The following is a 27,097-nucleotide window of genomic DNA, read 5'->3' on the forward strand; positions in this document are numbered from 1 at the left end:
ACGATGTCCTATTTAGGATATCCTCATTTCTCTCTCTTTGCTCCTGTGTGCATCAGCCTCCTCTCCCTTCAGTCCTCTCAATCTGGCACTGTTCCATTCCTAGAAATGAGAAGAGGGGAAGTAAGGGATGCCCTTCACTCCCTGCACAAAAAGAGTGAAGTAAGGTCAACAACCTCACCTGTTTGATCAGCTGCAGATACCGCTCTTTCAACTCTGACCTTTGCTCTCACAAAACTAGGTGCAAGGAGGTCAACAAGGGTTGAAAGGCCAAAAAGTATCAACATTGGGGGGCCCATAGAATTATGGATGTAACAGAAGTTAGATAGTGTATATATACACTACATGACCAAAAGTATGTGGACACCTGCTCCTCGAACATCTCATTCCAAAATCATGGGCATTAATATGGAGTTGGTCCTCCATTTGCTGCTATAACAGCATCCACTCTTCTGGGAAGGTTTTCCACTAGATGTTGGAACATTTGCTGTGGGGACTTGCTTCCATTCAGCCACAAGAGCATTAGTGAGGTCGGGCGATTAGGCCTGGCTCGTAGTCGGCGTTCCAATTCATCCCAAAGGTGTTCGATGGGGTTGAGGTCAGGGCTCTGTGCAGGACAGTGAAGTTCTTCCACACCGATCTCGACAAACCATTTCTGTATGGACCTCGCTTTGTGCACAGGGGCATTGTCATGCTGAAACAGGAAAGGGCCTTCCCCAAACTGTTGCCACAAAGTTGGAAGCACAGAATCGTCTAGAATGTCATTGTATGCTGTAGCGTTAAGATTTCCCTTCACTGGAACTAAGGGGTCTGCCAGAACCATGACAAACAGCCCCAGACCATTATTCCTCCTCCACCAAACTTTACAGTTGGCACTATGCATTGGGGCAGGTAGCGTTCTCCTGGCATCCGCCAAACCCAGATTAGTCCCTCTGACTGCCAGATGGTGAAGTGGGATTCATCACTCCAGAGAACGCGTTTCTACTGCTCGAGTCCAATGGTGGCGAGCTTTACACCACTGGCATTGCGCATGGTGATCTTAGGTTTGTGTGCGGCTGCTCGGCCATGGAAACCCATTTCATGAAGCTCCCGATTAACAGTTCTTGTGCTGACGTTGCTTCCAGAGGCAGTTTGGAACTCAGTAATGCATTGCAAACGAGGACAGACGATTTTTACGTGCTACACGCTTCAACACTCAGCGGTCCCGTTGTGTGAGCTTGTGTGGCCTACCACTTTGCGGTTGAGCCATTGTTGCTCCTAGAAGTTTCCACTTCACAATAACAGCACTTAAGGTTGACCGGGGCAGCTCTAGCAGGGCAGAAATTTGACTTACTAACTTGTTGGAAAGGTGGCATCCTATAACGGTGCCACGTTGAAAGTCACTGAGCTCTTCAGTAAGGCCATTCTACTGCCAATGTTTGTCTATTGAGATTGCATGGCTGTGTGCTCGATTTTATACACCTGTCAGCAATGGAAATAGCTGAATCCACTAATTTGAAAGGTGTCCACATACCTTTGTATATATAGTGTATGTATCTCTGCAGTATTTCTATGGAGGCCCAACCTCTGGGTAGTCTACATAACTAAAGTGGGGATTTTGATTTCCCAAAATGACTAACCTTGTCCAGCAGATTTTAATTAGATTTGGGTGAAATTAAATGGACTCATGGGTTCTGGGAATCTAGAAATCATCATACAAATACGCCAACATTTATTCAGGACAGTTGTATGCAACAAGACCCCATGTTAAACTACTTACTCAGATCAGAACTCAACAGCTTGATAGCTCTCCCACTTTTAAGATTCTTAGCTAACTGCAAAGTTGATGAACCCTGTGACAGACAAATCCAAACTGTGAGTAAGGGTCAAAGTTAGATTAGTGATATTGTACATGCCCCCAATCACAAGCTACTTGTTATCTCTCCCTCTAATATCTGACTAGACTAGATAGATATTAGTTACGTTGCGACAGCTTCCCCTAGCGAACCATCTGCTGGGCTAGATACTACCTGGTAGTTAGTTGCACTCACCTGAGCCCTATACTACGAATCAGGTTCGAGGAGGAGTTAGCGAGGCAACTTTGGTCAATTTTAAGTTCAACTTGGGATAAATCGGTACAATGAAAGTGGCTCACCTTTTAGCCAGGTACATTTCAATGGCAACAAACCGTTTAGAACTAACCTGTTCTGGGGCAGGCTAACTCAGGGCAAACTCAATTTATCCTGAATAAAGTGACTGCGTACCAATTAACTCAGATACCCTCCCTCTCGCAAATATTGTGTCATAATAATATGCCATTTAGCAGACGCTTTTATCCAAAGCGACTTACAGTCATGCGTGCATACATTTTTACGTATGGGTGGTCCCGAGGATCGAACCCACTACCCTGGTGTTACAAGCACCATGCTCTACCAATTGAGCTACAGGAAAGCACGTCATCATCCCCTTCATTTGAGAAAGACAACTGATTAAATATTTTATTAATCAACTGTTTGTGTTAAAAAATTGTAATATTAAAATACCTAATCACATCACACATTTAGTAATGACAGCATTTGCTTTCCAAACTGTACGTTTTTTGCTCGATTGTATTTTAAAATTTGCCAAAGCCACAACTAACCATAGACATACACTGCTCAAAAAAATAAAGGGAACACTAAAATAACACATCCTAGATCTGAATGAATGAAATAATATTATTAAATACTTTTTTCTTTACATAGTTGAATGTGCTGACAACAAAATCACAAAAAATATCAATGGAAATCAAATTTATCAACCCATGGAGGTCTGGATTTGGAGTCACACTCAAAATTAAAGTGGAAAACCACACTACAGGCTGATCCAACTTTGATGTTATGTCCTTAAAACAAGTCAAAATGAGGCTCAGTAGTGTGTGTGGCCTCCACGTGCCTGTATGACCTCCCTACAACGCCTGGGCATGCTCCTGATGAGGTGGCGGATGGTCTCCTGAGGGATCTCCTCCCAGACCTGGACTAAAGCATCCGCCAACTCCTGGACAGTCTGTGGTGCAACGTGGCGTTGGTGGATGGAGCGAGACATGATGTCCCAGATGTGCTCAATTGGATTCAGGTCTGGGGAACGGGCGGGCCAGTCCATAGCATCAATGTCTTCCTCTTGCAGGAACTGCTGACACACTCCAGCCACATGAGGTCTAGCATTGTCTTGCATTAGGAGGAACCCAGGGCCAACCGCACCAGCATATCAGCATATGGTCTCACAAGGGGTCTGAGGATCTCATCTCGGTACCTAATGGCAGTCAGGCTACCCTGGCGAGCACATGGAGGGCTGTGCGGCCCCCCAAAGAAATGCCACACCACACCATGACTGACCCACCACCAAACCGGTCATGCTGGAGGATGTTGCAGGCAGCAGAATGTTCTCCACAGCGTCTCCAGACTGTCACATGTGCTCAGTGTGAACCTGCTTTCATCTGTGAAGAGCATAGGGCGCCAGTGGCAAATTTGCCAATCTTGGTGTTCTCTGGCAAATGCCAAACGTCCTGCACGGTGTTGGGCTGTAAGCACAATCCCCACCTGTGGACGTCGGGCCCTCCTACCACCCTCATGGAATCTGTTTCTGACCGTTTGAGCAGGTGTTTGTGGCCTGCTGGAGGTCATTTTGCAGGGCTCTGGCAGTGCTCCTCCTGCTCCTCCTTGCACAAAGGCGGAGGTAGCGGTCCTGCTGCTGGGTTGTTGCCCTCCTACGGCCTCCTCCACGTCTCCTGATGTACTGGCCTGTCTCCTGGTAGCGCCTCCATGCTCTGGACACTACGCTAACAGACACAGCAAACCTTCTTGCCACAGCTCGCATTGATGTGCCATCCTGGATGAGCTGCACTACCTGAGCCACTTGTGTGGGTTGTAGAATCCGTCTCATGCTACCACTAAAGTGAAAGCACCGCCAGCATTCAAAAGTGACCAAAACATTAGCCAGGAAGCATAGGATCTGAGAAGTGGTCTGTGGTCACCACCTGCAGAACCACTCCTTTATTGGGGGTGTCTTGCTAATTGCCTATAATTTCCACCTGTTGTCTATTCCATTTGCACAACAGCATGTGAAATGTATTGTCAATCAGTGTTGCTTCCTAAGTGGACAGTTTGATTTCACAGAAGTGTGATTGACTTGGAGTTATATTGTGTTGTTTAAGTGTTCCCTTTATTTTTTTGAGCAGTGTATAATCCATAGGATGGCATTTCCCATTCAAGCCAAGACTGGCAGCCATTGCTAGTGTACCCATGAGTTTAACAGTCAAATTGGCAGGGTTAGAGGTTCAAAAACCCTTCTATGGGTTATATGTGTATGGCCACAATGCAACAAGCTGTTCCACAGATAGAAGGAGTGATTGGATAATAAAATAAAGACGTAAAGTCTAAAAGCCTATTTCACCCCATAGCCTGCTGAATTTAAGAACTTTTCTTTCATTTTGATTTCGGCACCAATGAAAATGTGGCACTGACTCGCCCATGGATTGATGTTTCAGCATTGTCTCAATGAAGAGTTTAGTGTTCGACTAGCCATGTGCGTCATTAAAGCGCAGTTACAAGCCTGCAAAAGTTAGCTGGCAGCTTAACGAGAAATATCTACCGTCGTAGTACGGATAAAGCCTGACCTGGAATGTGAAGCTAACTGAAGCTGGTTAGCTTTAAAAAAAAGCCTGAGTAGATCTAGCTTGCTTCATATTATACCACTCTGGTGATCCAGGTCTGAATTAGTCCCTGATTAGAAGGAGAGGATGAAAAGCAGAAGTGTTTTGGCCCTCCAGGACCAACATTGAACAGCCCTGGGCTAGAAAGAGTGATAACACCACAACCCATTGTTTACACCTACCCAGATCGTTCAGGTCATTGGGGTGGGGGTATCAAGAAATACCTGAGTGATATTGTAGATTCAAGGGGTCAATTTGGGTTTCTCTGCATCATCACTAACACTATACTTCTGAGGTCGTGGTCACATAGACAGATTGCAGATACACAACATGGTAGAAATGGAATAGAACAAACAAGCCAAAGTTCCCTTTGTTTTGATGATTATATTTAAGCATCAGCATCTTTTCTTGGAAATGTGGCAGCATATAAAAAAATTAATGAAATAAGAAAAAAACTAGACTAAATGTCAATTGCTACACCACCCCTGTACAGTGCAGGTTGACAGTTAAGGACACCTCATCCCCCTCCCCCAAAATCCCTTGAACGACCCTCCTCCCCTCTACATCAATTCCCATATTCAAAATCACCCACTTTCTCACGGTCACTGCTGCAACACCTCCTCGCCCAATCAACACGTAGAAGAGCAAATTTGGGACCCATCTGAGCTCAGGGTCAGAGTTCAAGCCCCTCCTTTACCCGGCTGTAGGTGTCCATGACTCAAAAAAAGAAGTATTACCAACTCGGGGGGATAAAAGTATTTTGTCTGCTAAGTCTTCCTGAGCCAACTCTGATGCCAGCTCTGCTTATTATTCGGGCCCTCAGCTTATTTCTAACTGTATCTCTAATGTATTCTACTCCGATTGGTTTATTACCTCAGAATAAAACTAAAATCAGAATAGAATGCCTTCGGTAATTGATGATGAACAACAATGCCCTCTAACAAAGTACACAGGCCAGCAACTTCCTCCCAGTGGAATGATGGGTAATTGAGTCCATCCACTGTTCGGTGTCCCGGAACAGGGGTATGGTGTAATTCCAAAAGGTCAGGGGTCGCGGCCTGTAACGTCCTCCTGGGTCATTGGTGATATGGGCGTGGTCTGAAGAGATAGAAAAGACGGGGCTTAGTTCCTCTCCTGCACAAATACAGTCTCCTGTGGACACAGCCCCGCCTCCTGAAGTGTGATTTCATAGTCCAAGTGGGCCAGCTTCCGCCGGGGGAAGTTTGTGACGAGCTCAAAGCGTTCATTGGGGTAACCCTTCGACTGGACGTGTCTCACCAGAGCCTGGATGGGGTGGAGGACACAGAGGAAGAAGGTAAGTAACAAGTCATGGTAACAGCTTACTAAATAATGCTTTATAACGGCTTTATAATTAGTTATAGGCATGTATGAGCCTTTATAATGTCCTATAATATGTTAATGTCCCAGGGAGTTGGGGTCAGTTGCATTTCAACTCAGAGGATTAATTGAAAATCTATTCTTGAACTGAAAATTGACCAGGATTTTCTATGCAGACTTATTTCAGCTCATGAATTGAACTGAAGACCTAACACAAGAGTACATTCTCACCATAAGCTTAGCCTTGAACGATAGGGCAATCTGCTCTCTCTGTCCGTCTGGGTAGCGCAGCATCAGTCTGGCCTTGGGACCTGGCGACACAATACAGGAAGAATGCAGTCAGGGTAGAGATGGATGAAGACGTAGCCACAAATATACACACAATTTACATTTGGTCATTAAGCAAATGCTCCTATCCAGAGCGACTTATAGGAACAGTTAGTCTAAAGTGCCTTGCTCAAAGGCACATTGACATATTTTTCACCTAGTCAGATCGGGGATTCGAACCAGCAACCTTTTGGTTACTGGCCCAATGCTCTTAACCGCTAGGCTACAATCTCAGAGTAACAGTCACATCCACACACTTGAACATGATGCGCAGAAACACACAGTAGTTTTAATACCATTGTCATCAAGGCAGTCGAGGTCAGAGGTTTCCGTCTTAACAGATCTGGAGCTTTGGCCCGCTGAGGTGCGATGGTTCTCCCCAGAACGATGCTCTGAGTCTGGGTCGGCTTGGGAGCGGGCCATGGCGGCCGCCGGAGGCTCCAGGTGGTTCTTTTTGCTCTCCTCTTTCCTGTGGCTGTTCTCTTTGTGGGGGGACTTCCTGTGATGGGCGGGGGGACTGTCCGGCTGTGGCGGGGGCTGGGGGGCTGCGGCTGCAGACGTGGGAGGGGCTGGACCCGGAGGGGTGTGTCCGCCCGTGGAGTAGGAACTACCCTCCCTGGGTTCTGTTGTCTCGTTGTCCGAGCCGTCGACAGAGATTAGGCCCTCGCTGTCAGAGAAGGGCTCCGCTTCTGAGTCTCCGTCCGAGTCTGCATCTGCAGAATGGGGGGAGTCAGGGAGCTCGGGGGCGGAGGATGACTCATAGTGGGTCTCCTGGAGAGAGGCTCGGATGGCTGCCTCCAACTGGCTGTCCTCACTGGCGTCTATCAGACTCTCCTGAGAGAGAGAGAGAGGAGAGAGAGAATACATCAAACAGAGGTGTGAAAGAGTGACTGGAATGAGCAATATGGACATTATTTAAGAAAATACAAAGAAGAGAAAGTGAAATATGAAATGAAGAGAGAGAGAGAGTGAAAAAGAGAGTGAACCGTGACTCACGGAGCGGGCACGTTTGGCAGGGGGCGGGTGGCTGGACGCCGGGCCGTCTAGCTGGCCATGTTCCGTCAGGAAGCCCGTCACCTGTTCAAGAAATGAAGCCACGTCCAACTGGTTCCACTCCACCATCTTCTGACCTGCAGAACAGTCAAACACGAACATCGTCAGTTAGACTTTCAAAACCTTTTTAGTGTTAGTAACTGATCAAGCACTCAGAAACCCAGAGCAGGCCTCACCTGTGCGGGGGTCCAAAATGGAGATATAGGGAAACTTGTTTAGCTTGTAGAACTGGATATACCTCTGTCCCTCTTCACTGTCATGGTAAACCTGTCAACGCACCCACACACAGCAGGTCAGCTCCTCTCAACACGCCTCTACGGCACACAGTGTGTGTGTGTGTGTGTGTGTGTGTGTGTGTAAGTGACAGCGTGTGTACTGTGTACAGTTATGACAAGAAGGAGAAAAACTTTGTGACAGTAACCACGTTTTCATCCAACCATTTCATGCAGATGAATTACCTGACATGGAAAAAGTCACAACCGGGCTGATGGAAACATGAAATGCCGGTACAGATGAAATAATTTATGAATAACTTCACAGGGTGGTGAATGTGCAAGGTAAAAAACTTGATGCTCCTTTCCAATAAATATTGAGGGTCTTAGTCTGGTGACATGATGATTGATGCTTGGCTGCCGTTTTACAACTTCAAATAATATTGCTCTTATCCATAATAATCTTATAATGTAGGTAGAGTACCCGCACTGTATCTGCAAGCTGTTGGCTAGAGCACATGTGCAAAGACCAGAATGGGCCCATTTGCTATAAAACCGTTTTTTCATCACGCACAGCCTTTTATCCACAAAAAGTCTGTTTGATGTAAACACATCTCTGGTGGAAAAATGTTTTATGCAGATTTTTGAATATTTGCATGAAAATCTGTCGCAAATTGGATGGAAACCTAGCTACTGAACCACAAAGTATTTTTTTCTGAATGGGAAGGTGATATTTCATGTGTGAGTGCACATTCATACCTGCCAGAATATGAAGTGCTCCCTGATGATGGTCCGGACCGCGTCGTTGCTCCACACGTCTCTGTTGAGACACTGGCAGGCAAAGTCCTGCACATTCTGGATGTTGATCATCAGCCACTTGCTCTCCAGCTGACCACAGTCCTTCGCCTAGAGAGAGAAAGGAGCCAGATAGGTATAATCAATATGGTAAAAGCTCCACCTTGCCCTCTGGCAGGCTAGGTGGAATTGTTGCCGTACTGCTTAGAGACCTATTCTATCCTTTCAGCTAAGGGTGGTTTGGATGAGGGTCGACTGACAGTCCTCCAGGTCTAGGGAGCTTGGGTGTCCAGGGGGGAGGGGGCTCCTCACCGTCTCAAAGCTGCCTTTGTGCATGAGCTCGACGGGGGGCCGGAACAGATCCGCCAGGGTGCTGAGCTTTTTGTCCGCCGCACTGCCGTTCCTCAGCTCCTGTTCCTGGCGGACTTAAAGAGGGCAGAGAAGCCGATAGTGTATATACCACAACCTGACCATGATCACAACACAAGTAGTGCTTTGCCTGATGCCTGAGTGGCACTATTTTCTACGCAAACACATACACGCATAAAGACACATACACATGTAGGCTACTTACTGGTTTCTGTTTGGAAGTCCCTAAAACCGTCAAATATGGAGCGGGCAGGTCTTCGTCGCTTTGGCGCTGCGAGTGATAGATGGAGAGAGAGTGAGAGACTGTTAGATGGACTGAGACAGAGAGGGGGAGACAGAGGGAGCAGATGGGCTCTTCATTGAGATCCATTACAATTAAGTTGTAGTGAGGTAGGCTATATTATGGGGTTGCTCTGCAGTACTGTACCTCCAAACATAGGCTCTGGTTCCACCAGTATGTCCTGCTTCTGTGGGATAGGCGCCCGCACTTCGTCACTGCAAAAACAGACAGACAATATTCAACTTCAATTCCAGGAGACCTTTTTCTTTCTCATTAATGTGCTTTCAATGAAAACAGCAGGACCAGGATTGGCGATCTCTCAAAGTTTGGGTTTGTTTCAACACCGGCTCCATCTCTTAGGACCCTGCAGTGGTTGGTGTGGTGGAGCAGGCCATTGACTTACTCTGCGGGGGCTTTGCTGCTGGAGGCCCCTGCTGAACTGGAGCTGGTGCTGGGCTCCTCTGTGATCCCCCCTCCGTCCAGGAACATGGTCACTGCCATTTCTAGATTGTTGTTGCATGCTTCTAGCATATGCTTCCCCACACTCTCTGTGGCACCTGGGGAAAGGTCATAAATAATATGGATGACACACACACACACACAAAAAGTGACCTGATGTTTTACATCTGAAATATATTTTGATGCATTTAATAATTTATTGGTTGGTTGACATAAGCCATTTTATTAAATGTTTTACGAGATCTGAACCCCAACTAGGATCACTCACAAAAAAACCTGATTTATGTGCATGCATTAGTCTTGTTTTTATTTATTTATTTAACCTTTATTTAACTAGGCAAGCCAGTTATGAACAAATTCTTATTTACAATGACGCCTACCAAAAGGCCTCCTGCTGGGACGGGGGCTGGGATTACAAATAAAAATATAGGACAAAACACACATCACGAAAAGAGAAACACCACAACATTACATAAAGAGAGACCTAAAACAACAACATAGCATGGTAGCAACACAACACGGTAGCAGCACAAAACATGGTACAAACATTATTGGGCACAGACAACAGCACAAAGGTAGAAACAACAAAACATCACGCGAAGCAGCCACAACTGTTAGTAAGAGTGTCCATTATTGAGTCTTTGAATTAAAAAGAGATGGAGATAACTGTCCAGTTTGAGTGTTTCTTTGCAGCTCGTCCCAGTCGCTAGCTGCAGCGAACGGTTAGAGCTAAACGCACTGGCAGAAGGATAATGGCACTTTCACTATACGTTTTATCTCCATGCATTGTAATCAAGAACTGCGTAAAATAATGTGCAATTTACATGCAATCTAAACTTGCATGCAAGCATTGCTGCATATATAGACGGTTAGAGTTTGTCATGTTTACTGCGCATGTCTGTTTCACTTTTCATGTCTTCTCGACAGAACATGATAGGATCACACAAAAAATGGGATGGATTTGGCCAAATTGCTATCTACATTTATATAACATTAAACATAGCATAATTAAATTACAATTTGAACGCAAACTTTGTGTAACAGTAATGATAGCAGAGGGAGGCTGGTGTGGTGCTTCCGTTCCGATCACTTGAACATGACAGGCGGGAGATGTTTCAGCCACCATTGCATGGTTAGGTGGAGCCTAGGCTAGGTTAGCTCGACAAGAGGAAAATGTTGCACCCAACGTCCATTCCACAGAAATGAGAGAAAATAAGGCTAGTTATTGCACCTCCAGGTACTCAAAATGACTTTTGGGGAAACTCTAGAAAGCCGTTTTTGCGTCAGACATCATCCCAGGACAATTCTGAGTAGTCTTTCCTGGGGGTCATTTTATGTTTAAAAGTTAATGTTGCATTCTGGTGACCACACACTTGACGGTCGTTAGCTTGCTAGTTAGCTACCTCCAGTAATATTTTCCCTTGTATGACAGAGGGGGCAGTAAGTAAGCACTGATGCCCCGTCTGATTTTCCTGCGCAGCTTTCTGTGATACTGGGGCGACATGATTATTTTCGGAAGATAACTCATGAAAAATGAACATTCTAACAATAAAAGGTAACACATTTTACCTGTAATAGATGTGAACTGTTGAATTAACCCATTCACCCCCGGAGTTGATGCGTCCCCGAGCGCCGCCATCTTACCGCCACCAACAACAACACAAATCATGCGCGTGCGTACCGCCGTTCTGTACTCGCGAGCTTTGCCTGGATGCCTGCGTCACACAGACTCGTGTTGGATTGTGGGTAATGTATTTCATTGCCCTGTCTCTGGTTTGACTACGTTGGCTGAGTAGTAGGCCGCCCCAACCAGTGGCCCATACAAGGGTATCCCTTCAAGTGAAACAGTTATATTTTCTTCTCTTCACAGTACTGACAATAGTACAGTAGTTTTAGTCAATACATGTAATCTAATTTATACAGTGCATGCAATAGTAGTTACAATCTATTCACTAATATGTCAGTTTAGTGGTGTAAGCATTTGTGGGAAAACATGTAATTTAAGTAACTTTATTCTTTAGTCTTTAATAATACATTCAGTTCAAGAACGGTCAACCAAGCGCTTTGCCAAGCGTAATTAAAAACAAGCAAAAAAATACAATTGAGTTGTGTAGCGTTGCTCTCTGAACCCATCTGAGGGACTGGGACAAGTGGGGCAGATAAAAATGTAATGTATAGAACTGCCAACTTGTCTAGCAACGGGAGGAGTCAATAGTTGAAATTATATACATTGCATTTTTATCTGTAACATTCTAAATGTTGCACCCTCTTGAATAAGTCCCAGTTGTATGGGTCACCTTTCGCTCTGCAGGAGGGAATATACATTTTCCCTAACCATTGATACAGGGTCATTACACTATTGATTAAGGTTCAAATCTGATTGGGGGTACAGAAGGGTTATCTGATCCTAGATCTGTGGTTAGGGGCAACTTCTGAGCCTGTTGGTCCACTACATGGCGATAGTAAGGTCCTGAGCAATGTGATTAAAAGCGCTTTACGTCACAAACACACTCCTTCCCTTCCACATACCACACACCTTCACTCTGACAGACCCCACTGATTCAGGTCAATAGGTCATCGGAGTCCATTTCTGTTCACAACCACGGTTCACTTCTGTTAAACTTTCCCTGTAAGTGTACAACTATAGGTTACTCCATACATGTATATGCATGGAGTATTGACTTGGAAATATGATAACAGATTGTCATATTTTTCTTTACATTATCTCCCAACTTCAAATATTTTAGGATCATGGCCTGAAAAGAAAGGAGTGCTGAATGCCACCATCACTGAATGTTAGTTGCATTTTACAGCAGCAAGATTGACATATGGATTAATAGCTCAGACTGCAGACTTATTTGAATTAGGATGTTGAGTCAAAGTCTAAGATAAAGTTTGATTATTTACAATCAAAAGCAGACGATGATCTCCTGGGGATGTTTGCCCAAGGATTACCATTCAAAAATGTTTTAAAAGAAACTTAATAGAAATCAATAACACAAAAACAAGTTAAATCGTTGAGGGCAAATCCTATGGCAAAATCCCACTCCTCCCCCTTGACATGTGGTCCTACTCTCCAGTCTATGGTAACTGGGTAATGTTCATTAGGCAAGAAACGGCACAAAACAGAGTGAAACAATCTAAACTTGTCCAATGCAAAATCATAAATTTTCTTTTTGCGTGAAATGAAAAAAAACCTGGTTTGTTCCTTCGGGTGACCATGAATTAGCATTCAGAACAGTACATTTGCCTTATTGTCCCAAGACGTACCAGTTTCAGATCGAGTACAAAGAGTACGCTTCTTTGATGTGACAGGGTGGGGATTAAGTTAATTCCTTCACTTTGAACAAGACACCACGTGCACGAGACAGTGTCTGTAATGTAGCTACAGTATGTAAGCAGTCCAGTGTTATGATCTAAATATCCCTATGGCAAACACTAAGTATCATACACCAACATGGACCCTGTGTCAGCACCAGAGGACAGCAGTTACAGTAGTCAATGTTATTTTTTTTTTTACACATTTGATCATTTAAAATTCATTAAAAGAATATAAAAAAAATAAGACTTTGATATCTGGTGAGCGTAGTAGACCTTCCTGAAGAAAATATGATAAACACTCGCACGACCACTCAAAAAGACCCTCATCCCCCTCTCCGCCAGGTGCAGTAATTTCAATAACAAATAGAAAACGGCCTGCCTTCTCTTTTTTATCATCCAGACAAAGGCCAATCAGGCGGGGCAATCATTCCCTACTCCACATGGAAAGGAAAAGGGAGGAGAGCGGGAGAAAAGACAGGGAGGGGAGGGAGGACAGTGGGGAAAGATGGGGTCTTTTTGACATCCCTGCAGCTCCCACTCCTCCTAGCCCGTATCCAGTCCAATTCTGGGAATAAATTAATAAACGTTCACACAATAGCATAGGTCAAGTGGTGCGCGTGAGTTAGTGTGTACATGCGTGCATGCACATGTGTATGAGAGAGGGTAAGGAGAGAAGTGATGGTCAGAATGTGTGTGTGCGTGGTATACAAGGGCACCCTTGTCTGTGTGTATCAGTATGTGTGTGCCTGTGGGGAATTAGTGCAGTGAGCGGAGGTTAATTTTGCGGTTGCGGGGGAAGGACGGTGAGTGCAGGTGGGGGAACACTGAAGTGGGGGAGCGAGATGTGTCGTGGCACTGCGGGCGGGGGCCGGTTAGAAGCGGATGAAGGTGGCATCGATCTGGCGTACGGTGGGCAGCGCCAGCATGATCTTCCTGCGGTATTGGGGGTCCTTCTGTAAGGGGTTCCTCTCGAGGTACACCGTCTCCAGGGCTTTGGCATTCTTCAACTCGTCCAGATCTGACCAGTTCTCTATCTGATTATCATTCATCTGGGAGGGGGAGAAAGAGAGATTTGATATACACTACCAGTCAAAAGTTTTAGAACACCTACTCATTCAAAGGTTTTTCTTTATTTTTACTATTTTCTACATTGTAGAATAATAGTGAAGACAACAAAACTATGAAATAACACATATGGAATCATGTAGTAACCAAAAAAGTATTAAACAAATCAAAATATATTTTATATTTGAGATTCTTCAAATAGCCACCCTTTGCCTTGACAGCTTTACACACTCTTGGCATTCTCTCAACCAGCTTCATGAGGTAGTCACCTGGAATGCATTTCAATTAACAGGTGTGCCTTCTTAAAAGTTAATATGTGGAATTTCTTTCCTTCTTAATGCGTTTGAGCCAATCAGTTGTGTTGTGACAAGGTAGGGTTGGTATACAGAAGATGGATCTATTTGGTAAAAGACAAAGTCCATATTATGGCAAGAACAGCTCAAATAAGCAAAGAGAAACGACAGTCCATCATTACTTTAAGACATGAAGGTCAGTCAATACGGAACATTTCAAGAACGTTGAAAGTTTCTTCAAGTGCAGTCGCAAAAACCATCAAGCGCTATGATGAAACTGGCTCTCATGAGGACCGCCACAGGAATGGAAGACCCAGAGTTACCTCTGCTGCAGAGGATAAGTTAATTAGAGTTACCAGCCTCAGAAATTGCAGCCCATAAAATGCTTCACAGAGTTCAAGTAACAGACACATCTCAACATCAACTGTTCAGAAGGGACTGTGTGAATCAGGCCTTCATGGTCGAATTGCTGCAAAGAAATCACTACTAAAGGACACCAATAAGAAGAAGAGACTTGCTTGGGCCAAGAAAAATGAGCAATGGACATTAGACCGGTGGAAATTTGTATTTTGGTCTGGAGTCCAAATTGGAGATTTTTGGTTCCAACCGCAGTGTCTTTGTGAGACGCGGTGTGGGTGAACGGATGATCTCTGCATGTGTATTTCCCACCGTAAAGCATGGAGGAGGAGGTGTTATGGTGTGGGGGAGCTTTGCTGGTGACAATGTCTGTGATTTATTTAGAATTCAAGGCACACTTAACCAGCATGGCTACCACAGCATTCTGCAGCGATACGCCATCACATCTGGTTTGGGCTTAGTGGGATTATCTTTTTTGTCTTCAACAGGACAATGACCCAACCCACCTCCAGTCTGTGTAAGGGCTATTTGACCAAGAAGGAGAGTGATGGAGTGCTGCATCAGATGACCTGGCCTCCACAATCCCCCGACCTCAACCAAAGTGGGATGATTTGGGATGAGTTGGACCGCAGAGTGAAGGAAAAGCAGCCAACAAGTGCTCAGCATATGTGGGAACTCCTTCAAGACTGTTGGAAAAGCATTCCAGTTGAAGCTGGTTGAGAGAATGCCAAGAGTATGCAAAGCTGTCATCAAGGCAAATGGTGACTATTTGAAGAATCTCAAATATAAAATATATTTTGATTTGTTTAACACTTATTTGGTTACTACATGATTCCATATGTGTTATTTCATAGTGTTGATGTCTTCACTATTATTCTACAATGTAGAAAATAGTAAAAATAAAGAAAAACCCTGGAATGAGTAGGTGTTCTAAAACTTTTGACCGGTAGTGTATGATAGAGAAGTTTCCTATCTGCAACCTTGGACATATCCATTTCTCAAACAACTGACAGTGATCTACTTTAAAATGACTCATCCATGCGACCCACATCCCTCTTTTCAATCTCTCCTTCCCTCTTACCCAGAATTCCTGTAGGTCTGTTAAATGGCTGATGTTTTCAATTTTCTTTACCCGGTTGGCTGCGATGTCCAGAGTTGTCAGCTTTTTCTGTATGTGGACAAACAGCATAAATTTAGTCACCACTTTAAATATTTTTAAATACTTGCCATTAAACTAGCACGCAGACACGGCAAGTCTTGATTTTGCAATAACTACATATAATCGCAATGACAACATGTATTGACTACGTTTGGAGCATTATGCCACATATTTTATAAAAAAATGTATTATTGAATTTTATATATATATATATTTAACATACAATCTACCTGCAGTGAAGCCGCTCAACATTTACATTACATTCAGTCATCTAGCAGACTCCCACCACATTAATTCATTAGGGATCCATAAACATTGCATTCCTGCTCTGATTTTATTGGTCGCCATGGCAATGTGCATGGCCCTACAGTCGTGCAGGTTGCCGTTGACTCACGTTGTTCTCCAGGCCCTCGATGACCTCGATGCCATTGTGACTCAGGTAGAGCTCCTTCAGGTTGACCAGACCCTGCAGACCCTCCATCTTGGTGATGCGGTTACTCTGGAGGAAAGACAACACAACATATACTCAGAGACCAAAACATCCACTTGTCTTTTATATTGTACTGTCTTCATGAGTAGATGTACTTCTACTGAGTAGTTTCACTAAACACAAGCATTTGTGTGTAAAAAATACTGCAGTCTATATGACTCGTTGTCACACTGAACACAAAACTTAAGATGGAGGAAGTCACAGAAACTATCAAGCCACAGTATGTGTGTGTACCTGGATGCTGAGGACTGTCAGGTTGTGTAGGCCCTCCAGATGTTGAAACTGTGTGATCTTGTTGGTGCCCAGAAACAGACTTGTCAAGGAGGACAGCGAGTCCAAATTCTCGATTACCTGGAAAAACAAAGACCCACACACATTTTTACATTTTAGTCATTTAGCAGACGCTCATATCCAGAGCGACTTACAGGAGCAATTAGGGTTAAGTGCCTTGCTCAAGGGCACATCGACAGATTTTTCACGAGTTCCAAGTGGCTGCCAATTGTGAGACATGCTCTGCTTAATCCAAATCTAAACGAGTGTACAAAACATTAAGAACACCTTCCTAATATTGAGTTGCACCCCTCCTCAGAACAGCCTCAAGTCATCTGGGCATGGACTGTACAAGGTGTCGAAAAGCGTTCAACAGGGATGCCGGCCCATGTTGACTCCAATGTTTCTCACAATTGTGTCAAGTTGGCTGAATGTCCTTTGGGTGGTGGACCATTCTTGATACACACGGGAAACTGTTGAGTGTGAAAAACCCAACAGCATTGCAGTTCTTGACACAAACTGGTGTGCCTGGCACCTACTACCATACCCCATTCAAAGGCACTTAAATATTTTGTCTTGCCCATTCACCCTCTGAATGGCACACATACACAATCCATGTCTCAATTGTGTCAAGGCTTAAAAATCCTTCTTTAACCGGTCTCCTCCCCTTCATCTACACTGATTGAAGTGGATTTAACAAGTGACACCCCTAGACTTTTTCCACATTTGTTTGTGTTACAAAGTGGGATTAAATTGATTTTATTGTCATTTTTTGTCAATGATCTACAGTATTATGGAGTACCTACAATGTTGTTGATCCATCCTCAGCTTTCTCCTATCACAGCCATTAAACTGTTTTAAAATCACCTCATGGTGAAATCCCTGAGCGGTTTCCTTCCTCTCCGGCAACTGAATTAGGAAGGATGCCATCTAAAGTGTAAATAATAACTTCACCATGCTCAAAGGGATATTTAATGTCTGCTTTTAACAAAAGCTTAACAAGTCACATAAGTTGCACACTGTGTGCAATAATAGTGTTTAACATGATTTGACTGACTACCTCATCTCTGTCCCCCATACATACAGAGAATTATAAGGTCCCTCAGTCGAGCAGTGAATTTCAAACACAGATTCAACAACAAAGACCAGGGAAGTTTTCCAATGCCTCACAAAGGGCACCTATTGGTAGATGGGTAAAGAAAAAAGCACACATTGAATATCCCTGTGAAGTTATGAAATTACACTTTGGAAGGTGTATCAATACACCCAGTCACTACAAAGATACAGGCATCCTTCCTAACTCAGTTGCTGGAAAAGAAGGAAACCGCTCAGGGATTTCATCAATGACCATGAGGCCAATGGTGACTAAAACAGTTAGAGTTTAATGGCTGTGATAGGAGAAAACAGAGGATGGATCAACAACATTGTCGTTACTCCACAATACTAACCTAATTGACAGAGTGAAAAGGAAGCCTGTACAGAATAATAAATATTCCAAAACATGCATCCTGTTTGCAATAAGGCACTAAAGTAAAACTGCAAAAAATGTGGCAAAGAAATGAACTTTATGTCCTGAATACAAAGTGCTATGTTTGGGGCAAATCCAACACAAGATCACAGAGTACCACATCATATTTTCAAGCATGGTGGTGGCTGCATTATGTTATGGGTATGCTTGTCACCGGCAAGGACTAGGGAGTTTATGATTAAATAAACTGAATAGCGCTATGCACAGGCAAAATCCTAGAGTAAAACCTGGTTCAGTCTGCTTTCCAACAGACACTGGGAGACAAATTTACAGACTAAAAAGGGAAGCACAGCCGTCAGCTGTCCAGTGACACAAGCCTACCAGATGAGCTAAATTACTTCTATGCAAGTAACACTGAAACATGCATGAGAGCATCAGCTGTTCCGGACGACTGTGTGATCACTCTCTCCGTAGCCGATGTGAGTAAGACCATTAAACAGGTCAACATTCACAAGGCCAGACAGATTACCAGGACGTGTACTCCGAGCATGCGCTGACCAACTGGCAAGTGTCTTCACTGACATTTTCAACCTCTTCCTGTCTGAGTCTGTAATACCAACATGTTTCAAGCAGACCACCATAGTCCCTGTGCCCAAGAACACTAAGGTAACCTGCCTAAATGACTACCGACCCGTAGCACTCATGTCTGTAGCCATGAAGTGCTTTGAAAGGCTGGTCATGGCTCACATCAACACCATTATCTCAGAAACCCTAGAACCACTCCAATTTGCATACCACCCCAACAGATCCACAGATGATGCAATCTCTATTGCGCTCCACACTGCCCTTTCACACCTGGACAAAAGGAACACCTACGTGAGAATGCTATTCATTGACTACAGCTCAGCATTCAACACCATAGTGCCCTCAAAGCTCATCACTAAGCTAAGGACCCTGGGACTAAACACCTCCCTCTGCAACTGGATCCTGGACTTCCTGATGGGCCGCCCCCAGGTGGTAAGGGTAGGTAACAACACATCCGCCACGCTGATCCTCAACACGGGGGCCCCTCAGGGGTGCGTGCTCAGTCCCCTCCTGTACTCCCTGTTCACTCATGACTGCATGGCCTGCATGGACACAACAGTGGTAGGCCTGATCACCGACAACGACGAGACAGCCTATAGGGAGGTCGTCAGAGACCTGGCCGTGTGGTGCCAGGACAACAACCTCTCCCGCAACGTGATCAAGACAAAGGAGATGATTGTGGACTACAGGAAAAAGAAGAGGACCGAGCACGCCCCCATTCTCATCGACATGGCTGTAGTGGAGCAGGTTGACAGCTTCAAGTTCTTTGGTGTCCACATCACCAACATGGTCCAAGCACACCAAGACAGTCGTGAAGAGGGCACGACAAAACCTATTCCCCCTAAGGAGACTGAAAAGATTTGGCATGGGTCCTCAGATCCTCAAAACGTTCTACAGCTGCACCATCGAGAGCATCCTGACTGGTTGCATCACTGCCTGGTATGGCAACTGCTCGGCCTCCAACCACAAGGCCCTACAGAGGTTAGTGCGTACCGCCCAGTACATCACTGGGGCCAAGCTTCCTGCCATCCAGGACCTCTATACCAGGCGGTGTCAGAGGAAGGCCCTAAATATTGTCAAAGGCTCCAGCCACCCTATGTAATTAGTCGCACATGATCCGTGACCCTTGGCCTCTGTCTCACCCGGATGCGGTTGGAGCCCAGCTCCAGCATCTCCAGGCCTGTGAGATGGTCCAGGTTGGCAATGTGGCTGATCTTGTTGTGCAGTAGGAATAGCTTCTTCAGCCCCGTCAGACGCTCCAGACCCTCCACCTTCCTCAGCAGATTGAAGGACACGTCCAGCTGGCTAGAGATCAGAGTCAAAATACATTCAGGTTTAATTCAATTTTACTGTGAGGAAACATTTTGTGTAAAATAGTACATGGAGTAACACAGTTCATTCAGTTCTGTCAGTGTAAATGGGGAGAGGAATGCACTTATTAATGGTTAGTAAAAGCTGGTCATCGAGGCAACCACAAGGTCAGCTGATAGGGAGGGAACACCGGTGTGTATACATCCATGTATGTATGTGGTCCCATCAGACTCACTCCAGCTCTGTGAGGGTCTGCAGGTTCTCAAGTTTGCGGATTTGGTTGTCGTAGAGATCCAGCTCCTTCAGAGTCACTAACGTCTCCAGGTTCTCAATGTTTTTGATCAGGTTCTGCCTTAGAGAGAGCGTCTGGAGACACACACACAAACATGAGTTAATCTAGTCATACTGTTTGTGCAGACACAGTCTCCTTTACTCCAGGGTGATTGTCATCTATGTTTTCTATAAATAGCTATATGATGTTTTTACAATCATATGGGTGAATGACAGACAATAGTCAACCTACTGACCTTAGCCTTCCTCAACACCTCCAGTCCCTCAATCTTCCCAATCCTACAGTGGACAAGATCAACATCCTGTGAAGAGAGGTAGGTGTGTTAGGTAGAGAACTAAATTGGAACAACATTCATAATACCCTGAGGCTAATTGTATGGCAACACTAATTTCCATCCCTCCATCACCTCTTCCTCTGGGTCCAGGGTTATGGTATCCATATCAACGGGAGACTCCTCTTTAACTGTGTACAAAAAGAGAGACATTTCAAGAGGTAATTTTTAACACAGCCACAGCATCTAGGCCTAACTAGACTAGTATGTACTAGCTACCACAGTACAACATGTTTTCTTCATTTTGTGCCACCTGAGTATGATGTGACACTATACTTGTGTTTAACCTTACCCTGTATTCTTGCATAATTTCCCACATTCATTGCACAAAAGGTATCAAACAAAAATAAAACAATAACAAAAACAGCATCAATACATCAAAAAGTAGAAAAACTCACAATACATTAACTACTAATGCAAAAGAGACTTTAGGCAAATTAAGTGATAGAACAGTAAAAGCTAGCTTGAATAGGTAGGTGTTTAGTGACATTTTAAATGAGGAAATTGAAGCTGCCTCCTTGACATGTACAGGTAGAGTGTTCCAGAGCTGAGGGGCAACATGTGAGAAGGACCTGTCACCCATGCTGTGCAGGGTTGTGGCTGGTATGACCAGGCTGTTTGAGTCTGATGATTGTACGGAGCATGCTGGGTGCATCACCCTTGAGGGCCTTAAGGTATAACTTGTGTATAGCCCCCACCTGTGGCAGGAGGCTGGTTGGGGTCTACCTCCCCGTTGATGCTCTTCCTCCTGGTCTCATCATCTCCTGACTCCTCTGACTCTCCCTTCCGATCCACTGCACACAGAACAGATGGGAAGGAACAGCCCTGGTCAATCAGTTCAATGTAGTTTGGACATTATCACAGTTGTAGCCATGGAGGAGTCAATAAAACTAAAGCGCCCATGTAGTAGCAGGCTCACATGATCTGACCTGCTTTGACGCCTCTTAATTTCCTATGGATGGCTGTGTCTGCAAACTACTGCTAGCTGATCAGTAGCACGTTCATCAGTAGCAACATATTTATATTTAGCTACACCTTGTCTTGAAGTAAGCTATATACAGGAACTAGTAAGGCTATTTTCGACTGTGTCTGTCTGACATTTTGATTTTAGATGTTGAAGAATCTGACAATATTGAAAGTAAATTTTCCACGCTAGCTGACTGGCCAGCAAGGACCAACCAGCTAGCTAGAGTAGCTTGATGTTCCCATTTCAACCACACTCAGTTGCTAGGCTAACTTGCTTGTATTAAGTGGATGAGTCGGTCATTATTTGTTATCTAACTAATGTTAGCTAACTACAATAAACACAGGAGGATGACATTTAGCTAGGTACAGAAAAAACATGTTAGTTTAGTTATCTAGTGCTAGTAGCTAGATAAATGCTGGCAAACGTAAACAACTTCTTATTGAATGACATAGCTAACAACATTAGCTAGCTAGCATGACCAGGGAGGGAAGGGCAAAGTAGCACAAAATAACATCCCCTGCGGCGTACAGTTTGGGGGAAAGGTTCAATAATATATAGGTAAATATACATTTAACCACCCTCATGATAAACTATTTGCGATGCCATATATTAGATTGTCACTCACCTTCCATCTCTTGAGGCTCTCCAACAGACAGGGTAGCCATATTTGTTTCCTGATAACCCTCCCTTTTTACATTGACAAACTCCTCAGCCAATCAGCAGGCTGCATATTTGGTGCGGGCTCTGCCTTCAGAAGGGATGCGTCACTGGCCACAATATACCATTTATCCGTTTGTGTGCGATATTCAAGAATACATTTGCATAAAGAAAGACAAACCATTCAGGTTTACCATGGAAAATATAAGAACTGCGACACTATCATAAAGAGCAGCTTAATTGCACCTTTTGACCACAGGATGGTGCCAATCACACATATTCCTGCACAACAGGACACCACAATCACACGTGCGCAAGAGGACATACATAGCCCCTCAACAAGGACAGATAAATAGAATAAGAATACTGTGTTCCAGGGACAATCATCCATATCAGAAACATACTATAGGTGGATGGTGTATATTTTCAAAACAATGAGTTGATGTACTTTATCTACTTCCCTGGTAGGCCTGTGTGACCATGCCTGGGCTATGGAAAACAGTAATACCTACAAGGATATGCACATGATATGGCATGACCTGCCTGGCACAACTCCAGCATGAGCTCCATTTTATGATATGAAATCAAACGTTCCCGGCCGCGACCGGGAGACCCATAGGGCGGCGCACAATTGGCCCAGCGTCGTCCAGGGTAGGGGAGGGAATGGCCGGCAGGGATGTAGCTCATTTGGAAGAGCATGGCGTTTGCAACGCCAGGGTTGTGGGTTCGATTCCCACGGGGGGCCAGTATGAAAAAAAAAAATAATAATAATAATGTATGCACTCGCTAATTGTAAGTCGCTCTGGATAAGAGCGTCTGCTAAATGACTAAAATGTAAAGGCGAACTATCCTTTTGGTGGCTTCACTGGCTTTAGCAACTGATGCATACATTTCCATCAACAGTCCCCAAAAGTCAAAAGGTCATAAAGTTAACCCCTGACACTGCTTCATTCGAATACAGTGGTTTTTCAAAGCCCAAAATGCAGTTTTTCTATTGGGTCTGTCATGGGAATGTCAGCAGTTGTAATAATCATAGATTGTGACGAAACATGTTCAGTATTTTTCTGTATTTCATTATTCCCCTTTCACTCTCCTTTTATCTCTCTCTTTGCCCCATCCTCCCTTCTTTATCCTTTCACACTCTCCCCCCTCTCTTGTCCTCAGCTCCTTTCTCTCTCGTGCTACCTACTGCCCCCTCTCTCAGGCAATGTTTATAAAGTCGCTTCCTGTCTGGTTTCTGGTTTTCCATTTGAAGTGAAGTACACAGAGTGAAACCGAGACACTATTGTTCTTGTTATGTTGACACCCAAAACAATATTCCCCTCCATTGCGTGCCAGGCATTATAGGGTCTCTTCAGACACACTGCTGGTGAATGGGACTACTTTACTCCCAACTCAGTGTAGTGCTGTCTGAAGCACACAGTGGCAAAACTCTCTGAAGCATATGAGGGATCAATCTTTGATATACTCCCTGTGTATCACATGGATACCATAATATACTTTCCATTTAGATCATGCATCATGCTCTGTGAACACTTCTTCATATGAGCGGCTGCCTCCTTGACCTATTTTGTTTGTCTTGTTATACAATGCACTTCACTGTTGTTGTCTTAACATAATTAGTGTAAATAGCCTACTGCAACAGGTCAGGTAACATATAACACAGGTGAGTCACACACACACACAAGCAAGAGCAAGAGCAAACACGCACACACTTACTGAGCACTGTGGTTTGATAGGGGTACTTCCTCTACTATGTATCTTCCCTCTTGTAAGCTACATGTTCAGTGGGATGTAACTGCTTTCAAAATAAAAGTAGGCTTATGCTCTAAAATGATGGAATACAATGTAACTTTGGCAGTAGTGTGTAGGCTACTATAGTGTGATTATTAAAACCGTAGAAATATAGCAGAACACAAGACAAACTATGATCAAGATTAATCACATAGAAACAGAGAAGGGACAATGAACATAATCTTCAGAGTGAATTGTAGTAGACCATTTGTGCTACCGTGTAAATGGTCAGCTAATGGCTCTTGGGATGGTACACATGAAAGTGGCATTGTACAGCAAACTGGGCTCAGTTCTTGAGGTTGAGTCAAAGATATTACAGATGGTCATAAAAAACATGAATGAAAATGCTCTTCAATCCACACATGGTTAACCAAGTATGTTTGAAGGATACCTTGCTGAGAAATTGAAAAGTTGAGACATTGGCATAGGATGGATTCCAACTGGAGAGTCTCCAGCGATCTTACCATATCCAATCTCCAAGTTCAACAGCAAAAGCTGCTTCATACCTTTATTTAAGGCTCATAAGGAGGAAGAGGGTAGCTACATCCTGGACTCAGGGGTAGACCTAACATAGTAAACGTAAATCTGTCTCCCTCCAATTAGTTTGATATATTACGTTTCGTATGGTATGTATTCATTTGTGGACGTCCATTTTCCATTTCGTGTATGTTACGAATTACAATTTGTATGATATTTTACAGATTGCAATTCGAACACTAGTCACTTTAATAGTGTTTACATATCTTGCACTACTCATCTCATATGTATATACTGCATCTATAATATTCTACTGTATCTTAGTCCATGCCGCTCTATCATTGCTTGTCCATATATGTATATATTCTTAAATCCCATTCCTTACTAGTTTTGGGTGTATTAGGTATATGTTGTGGAATTGTTAGATACTACTTGTTAGATATTACTGCACTGTCGGCGCTAGAAGCACAAGCATTTCGCTACACCCGCTATAACATCTGCTAAACACGTGTATGTGACTGTCAGGCGTCAGTGTGTAGCATTAGGACGGAGTCAGGCGCAGGACACAGAGCTAGTAGACAACGTACTTTACTAGTTTTTAACAAATGAACATAAACTCCACGCAGGGAGGACAATCCCGCTCACCAGTCGATAACACCAAACATAGAACAAACACGCACACAACACAGTGGGAGCCAGAGGGTTAAATAGGGACCTAATCATAGGCCTAATGGGAACCAGGTGTGTACAATGAAGACAAAACAAGTAGAACACAGAAACATAGATTTGTAGCAGCTAGTACTCCGGTGATGACGAACGCTGAAGCCTGCCCGAGCAAGGAGGCTGAATCCGTGACAGTGACAAATACAATTTGATTTGATTTGATTGGATATGTTACCAATTCCAATTTGTTGTGGCTAACGTTATCTAGGTGGCTAGGTGGCTACCGTTAGCTAGGCTAGGGGTTAGGGGTTAAGGTTAGGCATTAAGGTTAGGGTTAGGGTTAGGGTTAGGGTTAGGGGAAGGGGAAGGGTTAGCTAACATGCTAAGTAGTTGCAAAGTTGCTACACTGAACAAAAATATAAACTCAACATGCAACATGCAACATGTAACATGTAACATGCAGCGAAATGAAGAGAGAGAAAGATGCAGAAAAGGGGAAGTAAATAGTTTGTTTGAGTGCAAAGAGTGAGAGAGAATTAGGGTTCAGAAGAGAGGAGGAAATTACATAACGTTTGCACTTAAGTTTGGAGAAGTAGAGAGAGCACAGGATGAGTTCAATACACATAGCATTACATCAGGAACTACATCTTGAGACAGCGGAACCAACCAGACGGTACTGAGTCCAACACTCTGACTGAGAGCTGAGAACCCCAGAACCCATAAGATGAGGAATCTACTGATATTCATCATCCTGTCCTTCATGACAGGTAATACGCTTGTTATATCACTCTATAGCAATGTAATAACACCCAGTTAGTATTCTTTAAAATACCTCTACTCAAGAGTCTGGAATACCAGTGTGTATGGATAATATGATGATGCCACCACTGTTTTCAAATGTCATCTCAGGTTGTGTAAGCTGCCTTGAAGTGGAAGGACTCTCAGAAGGAACTGTCATCTTCAGCTGTAAATACCCAGTCAAATATCAATCCAACCAGAAATATTTCTGCAAGGAGTCAACTCAAAGTTGTGAGGAGAAAATAAGAAGTGGGATGAAGAACACCTGGGAGAACAAGAATAGATGATCTTTGTGTGACACTGACGGGGATCACTTCACAGTGGCCATCAGAAAACTGGATAAAAGTGATGAAGGGAACTACAAATGTGAAGTGAACACACCAGATACACCAAGTGGCCATTTTACTAAGGTGGAGCTGAAAGTAAAGGAAGGTGAAAGACTTTGACTTTAATTTGGCCAAAAAATGAATTTAACTCCGCTACTTTTCAACCTCATATTCATTATCTTCAGCACCAAACCAGTGTCTACATATGTGCAAATTGCGTGTTTCTATGATCTGTGGTTAAAATTATAAGAAGAAAGGTCCTAAAAAATGCTTCTCTGTGACATCACAGGGTAGGATTCAAAGTAAAAAAGTGGCTGTAGATCCAACTTTTCCAATACCTTTTTTTCAGAACTAAAGATTCCGAAGCTTCTGCATGTGCAGATCACGTTCTGCGCATGTGTATTCGCTACTTTACATACTGTATATATATTATATTCTCTGCTCTACTCGTAAAGAACAGGCTACTCTGGCGAATGGTGCTAGAATAAAGTTAGATCAAAGCTGAATCCATGTCTGCAAGATGACATAATGATAGAATTCTACATAACAGAACTGAATATAATAGTTATTGTAAGACAAAAACACCACAGCATTTTTCTCTCATGTGGCCAAAACTCAACAGCGTGTGCCACTAGGCAAAATAAACATACGGGCTATGTTATAGTTTGTTAACACCATCTGCTCTAAAATTCGCCCACAGTACATATTTCAAAACAACACTGTAGGCTACTTCAAACAACACTGTGTAACTCAAGAAGATCTAAATGCATATGAGATCAAATGGTTGGTATGCAGATGCTGCATGTACGTTTCACCTGTAAAACTTTAGGAGAGACTGAGGTAATAAAGGCTGAGGTTGTGTTTCCCTTGACAGATGACTGCTGTAAGAACTCAGTCACAGAGATGACAGCCTATCTGGGGGGAAACGCTACCATCACCTGCCAGTATCCAGAGGACCATGTGAATCGCATCAA

General features: G+C 43.9%; 2 protein-coding genes and 1 long non-coding RNA gene across 3 annotated transcripts; 1 reads left to right on the top strand and 2 right to left on the bottom strand.

Moving 5' to 3' along the window:
* Positions 1-4,165: 4,165 nt before the first annotated feature.
* LOC311150748 (UBX domain-containing protein 7-like) lies at positions 4,166-11,168 on the bottom strand (the record flags this gene model as incomplete). The annotated part of the gene is made up of 11 exons (XM_084188272.1): positions 4,166-5,950; positions 6,236-6,315; positions 6,628-7,165; positions 7,328-7,461; positions 7,561-7,651; positions 8,356-8,502; positions 8,704-8,816; positions 8,966-9,031; positions 9,188-9,255; positions 9,444-9,597; positions 11,069-11,168. The coding sequence occupies 11 exons, from the start codon at positions 11,166-11,168 to the stop codon at positions 5,789-5,791; spliced, it is 1,653 nt and encodes a 550-aa protein (XP_084044398.1). The 3' UTR covers positions 4,166-5,788.
* Positions 11,169-11,495: 327 nt separating this feature from the next.
* On the bottom strand, positions 11,496-22,110 carry LOC311098669 (protein phosphatase 1 regulatory subunit 7). The gene is made up of 10 exons (XM_084139203.1): positions 22,034-22,110; positions 21,140-21,235; positions 20,517-20,572; positions 20,346-20,411; positions 20,054-20,184; positions 19,650-19,812; positions 16,419-16,535; positions 16,089-16,193; positions 15,617-15,703; positions 11,496-13,869 (listed from the first exon to the last, which is right to left on the bottom strand). Exons 1-10 carry the CDS (start codon positions 22,071-22,073, stop codon positions 13,693-13,695), a joined length of 1,038 nt encoding a protein of 345 aa, XP_083995329.1. The 5' UTR covers positions 22,074-22,110; the 3' UTR covers positions 11,496-13,692.
* A 3,508-nt stretch (positions 22,111-25,618) lies between these two features.
* Positions 25,619-27,097, top strand: LOC311098690. The gene is made up of 3 exons (XR_014609657.1): positions 25,619-25,766; positions 25,909-26,229; positions 26,998-27,097. It is a non-coding gene; the product is annotated as an uncharacterized lncRNA (long non-coding RNA).

The sequence above is a fragment of the Coregonus lavaretus genome, assembly GCF_964263955.1.
Source record: "Coregonus lavaretus genome assembly, chromosome: 23".
In the NCBI taxonomy this organism is placed as follows: Eukaryota; Metazoa; Chordata; class Actinopteri; order Salmoniformes; family Salmonidae; genus Coregonus; species Coregonus lavaretus.

Bases quoted from the DNA above. Each gene is read 5' to 3' on its own strand.
- LOC311098669 (XM_084139203.1), bottom strand. From the start codon at position 22,073: ATGGCTACCCTGTCTGTTGGAGAGCCTCAAGAGATGGAAG. The intron at 16,194-16,418 runs GTACACACACAT...TCTTTCCTCCAG, and splicing joins TGACAGTCCTCAGCATCCAG to AGTAACCGCATCACCAAGAT. The intron at 15,704-16,088 runs GTGAGTCAACGG...GTCCACATACAG, and splicing joins TCGAGGGCCTGGAGAACAAC to AAAAAGCTGACAACTCTGGA.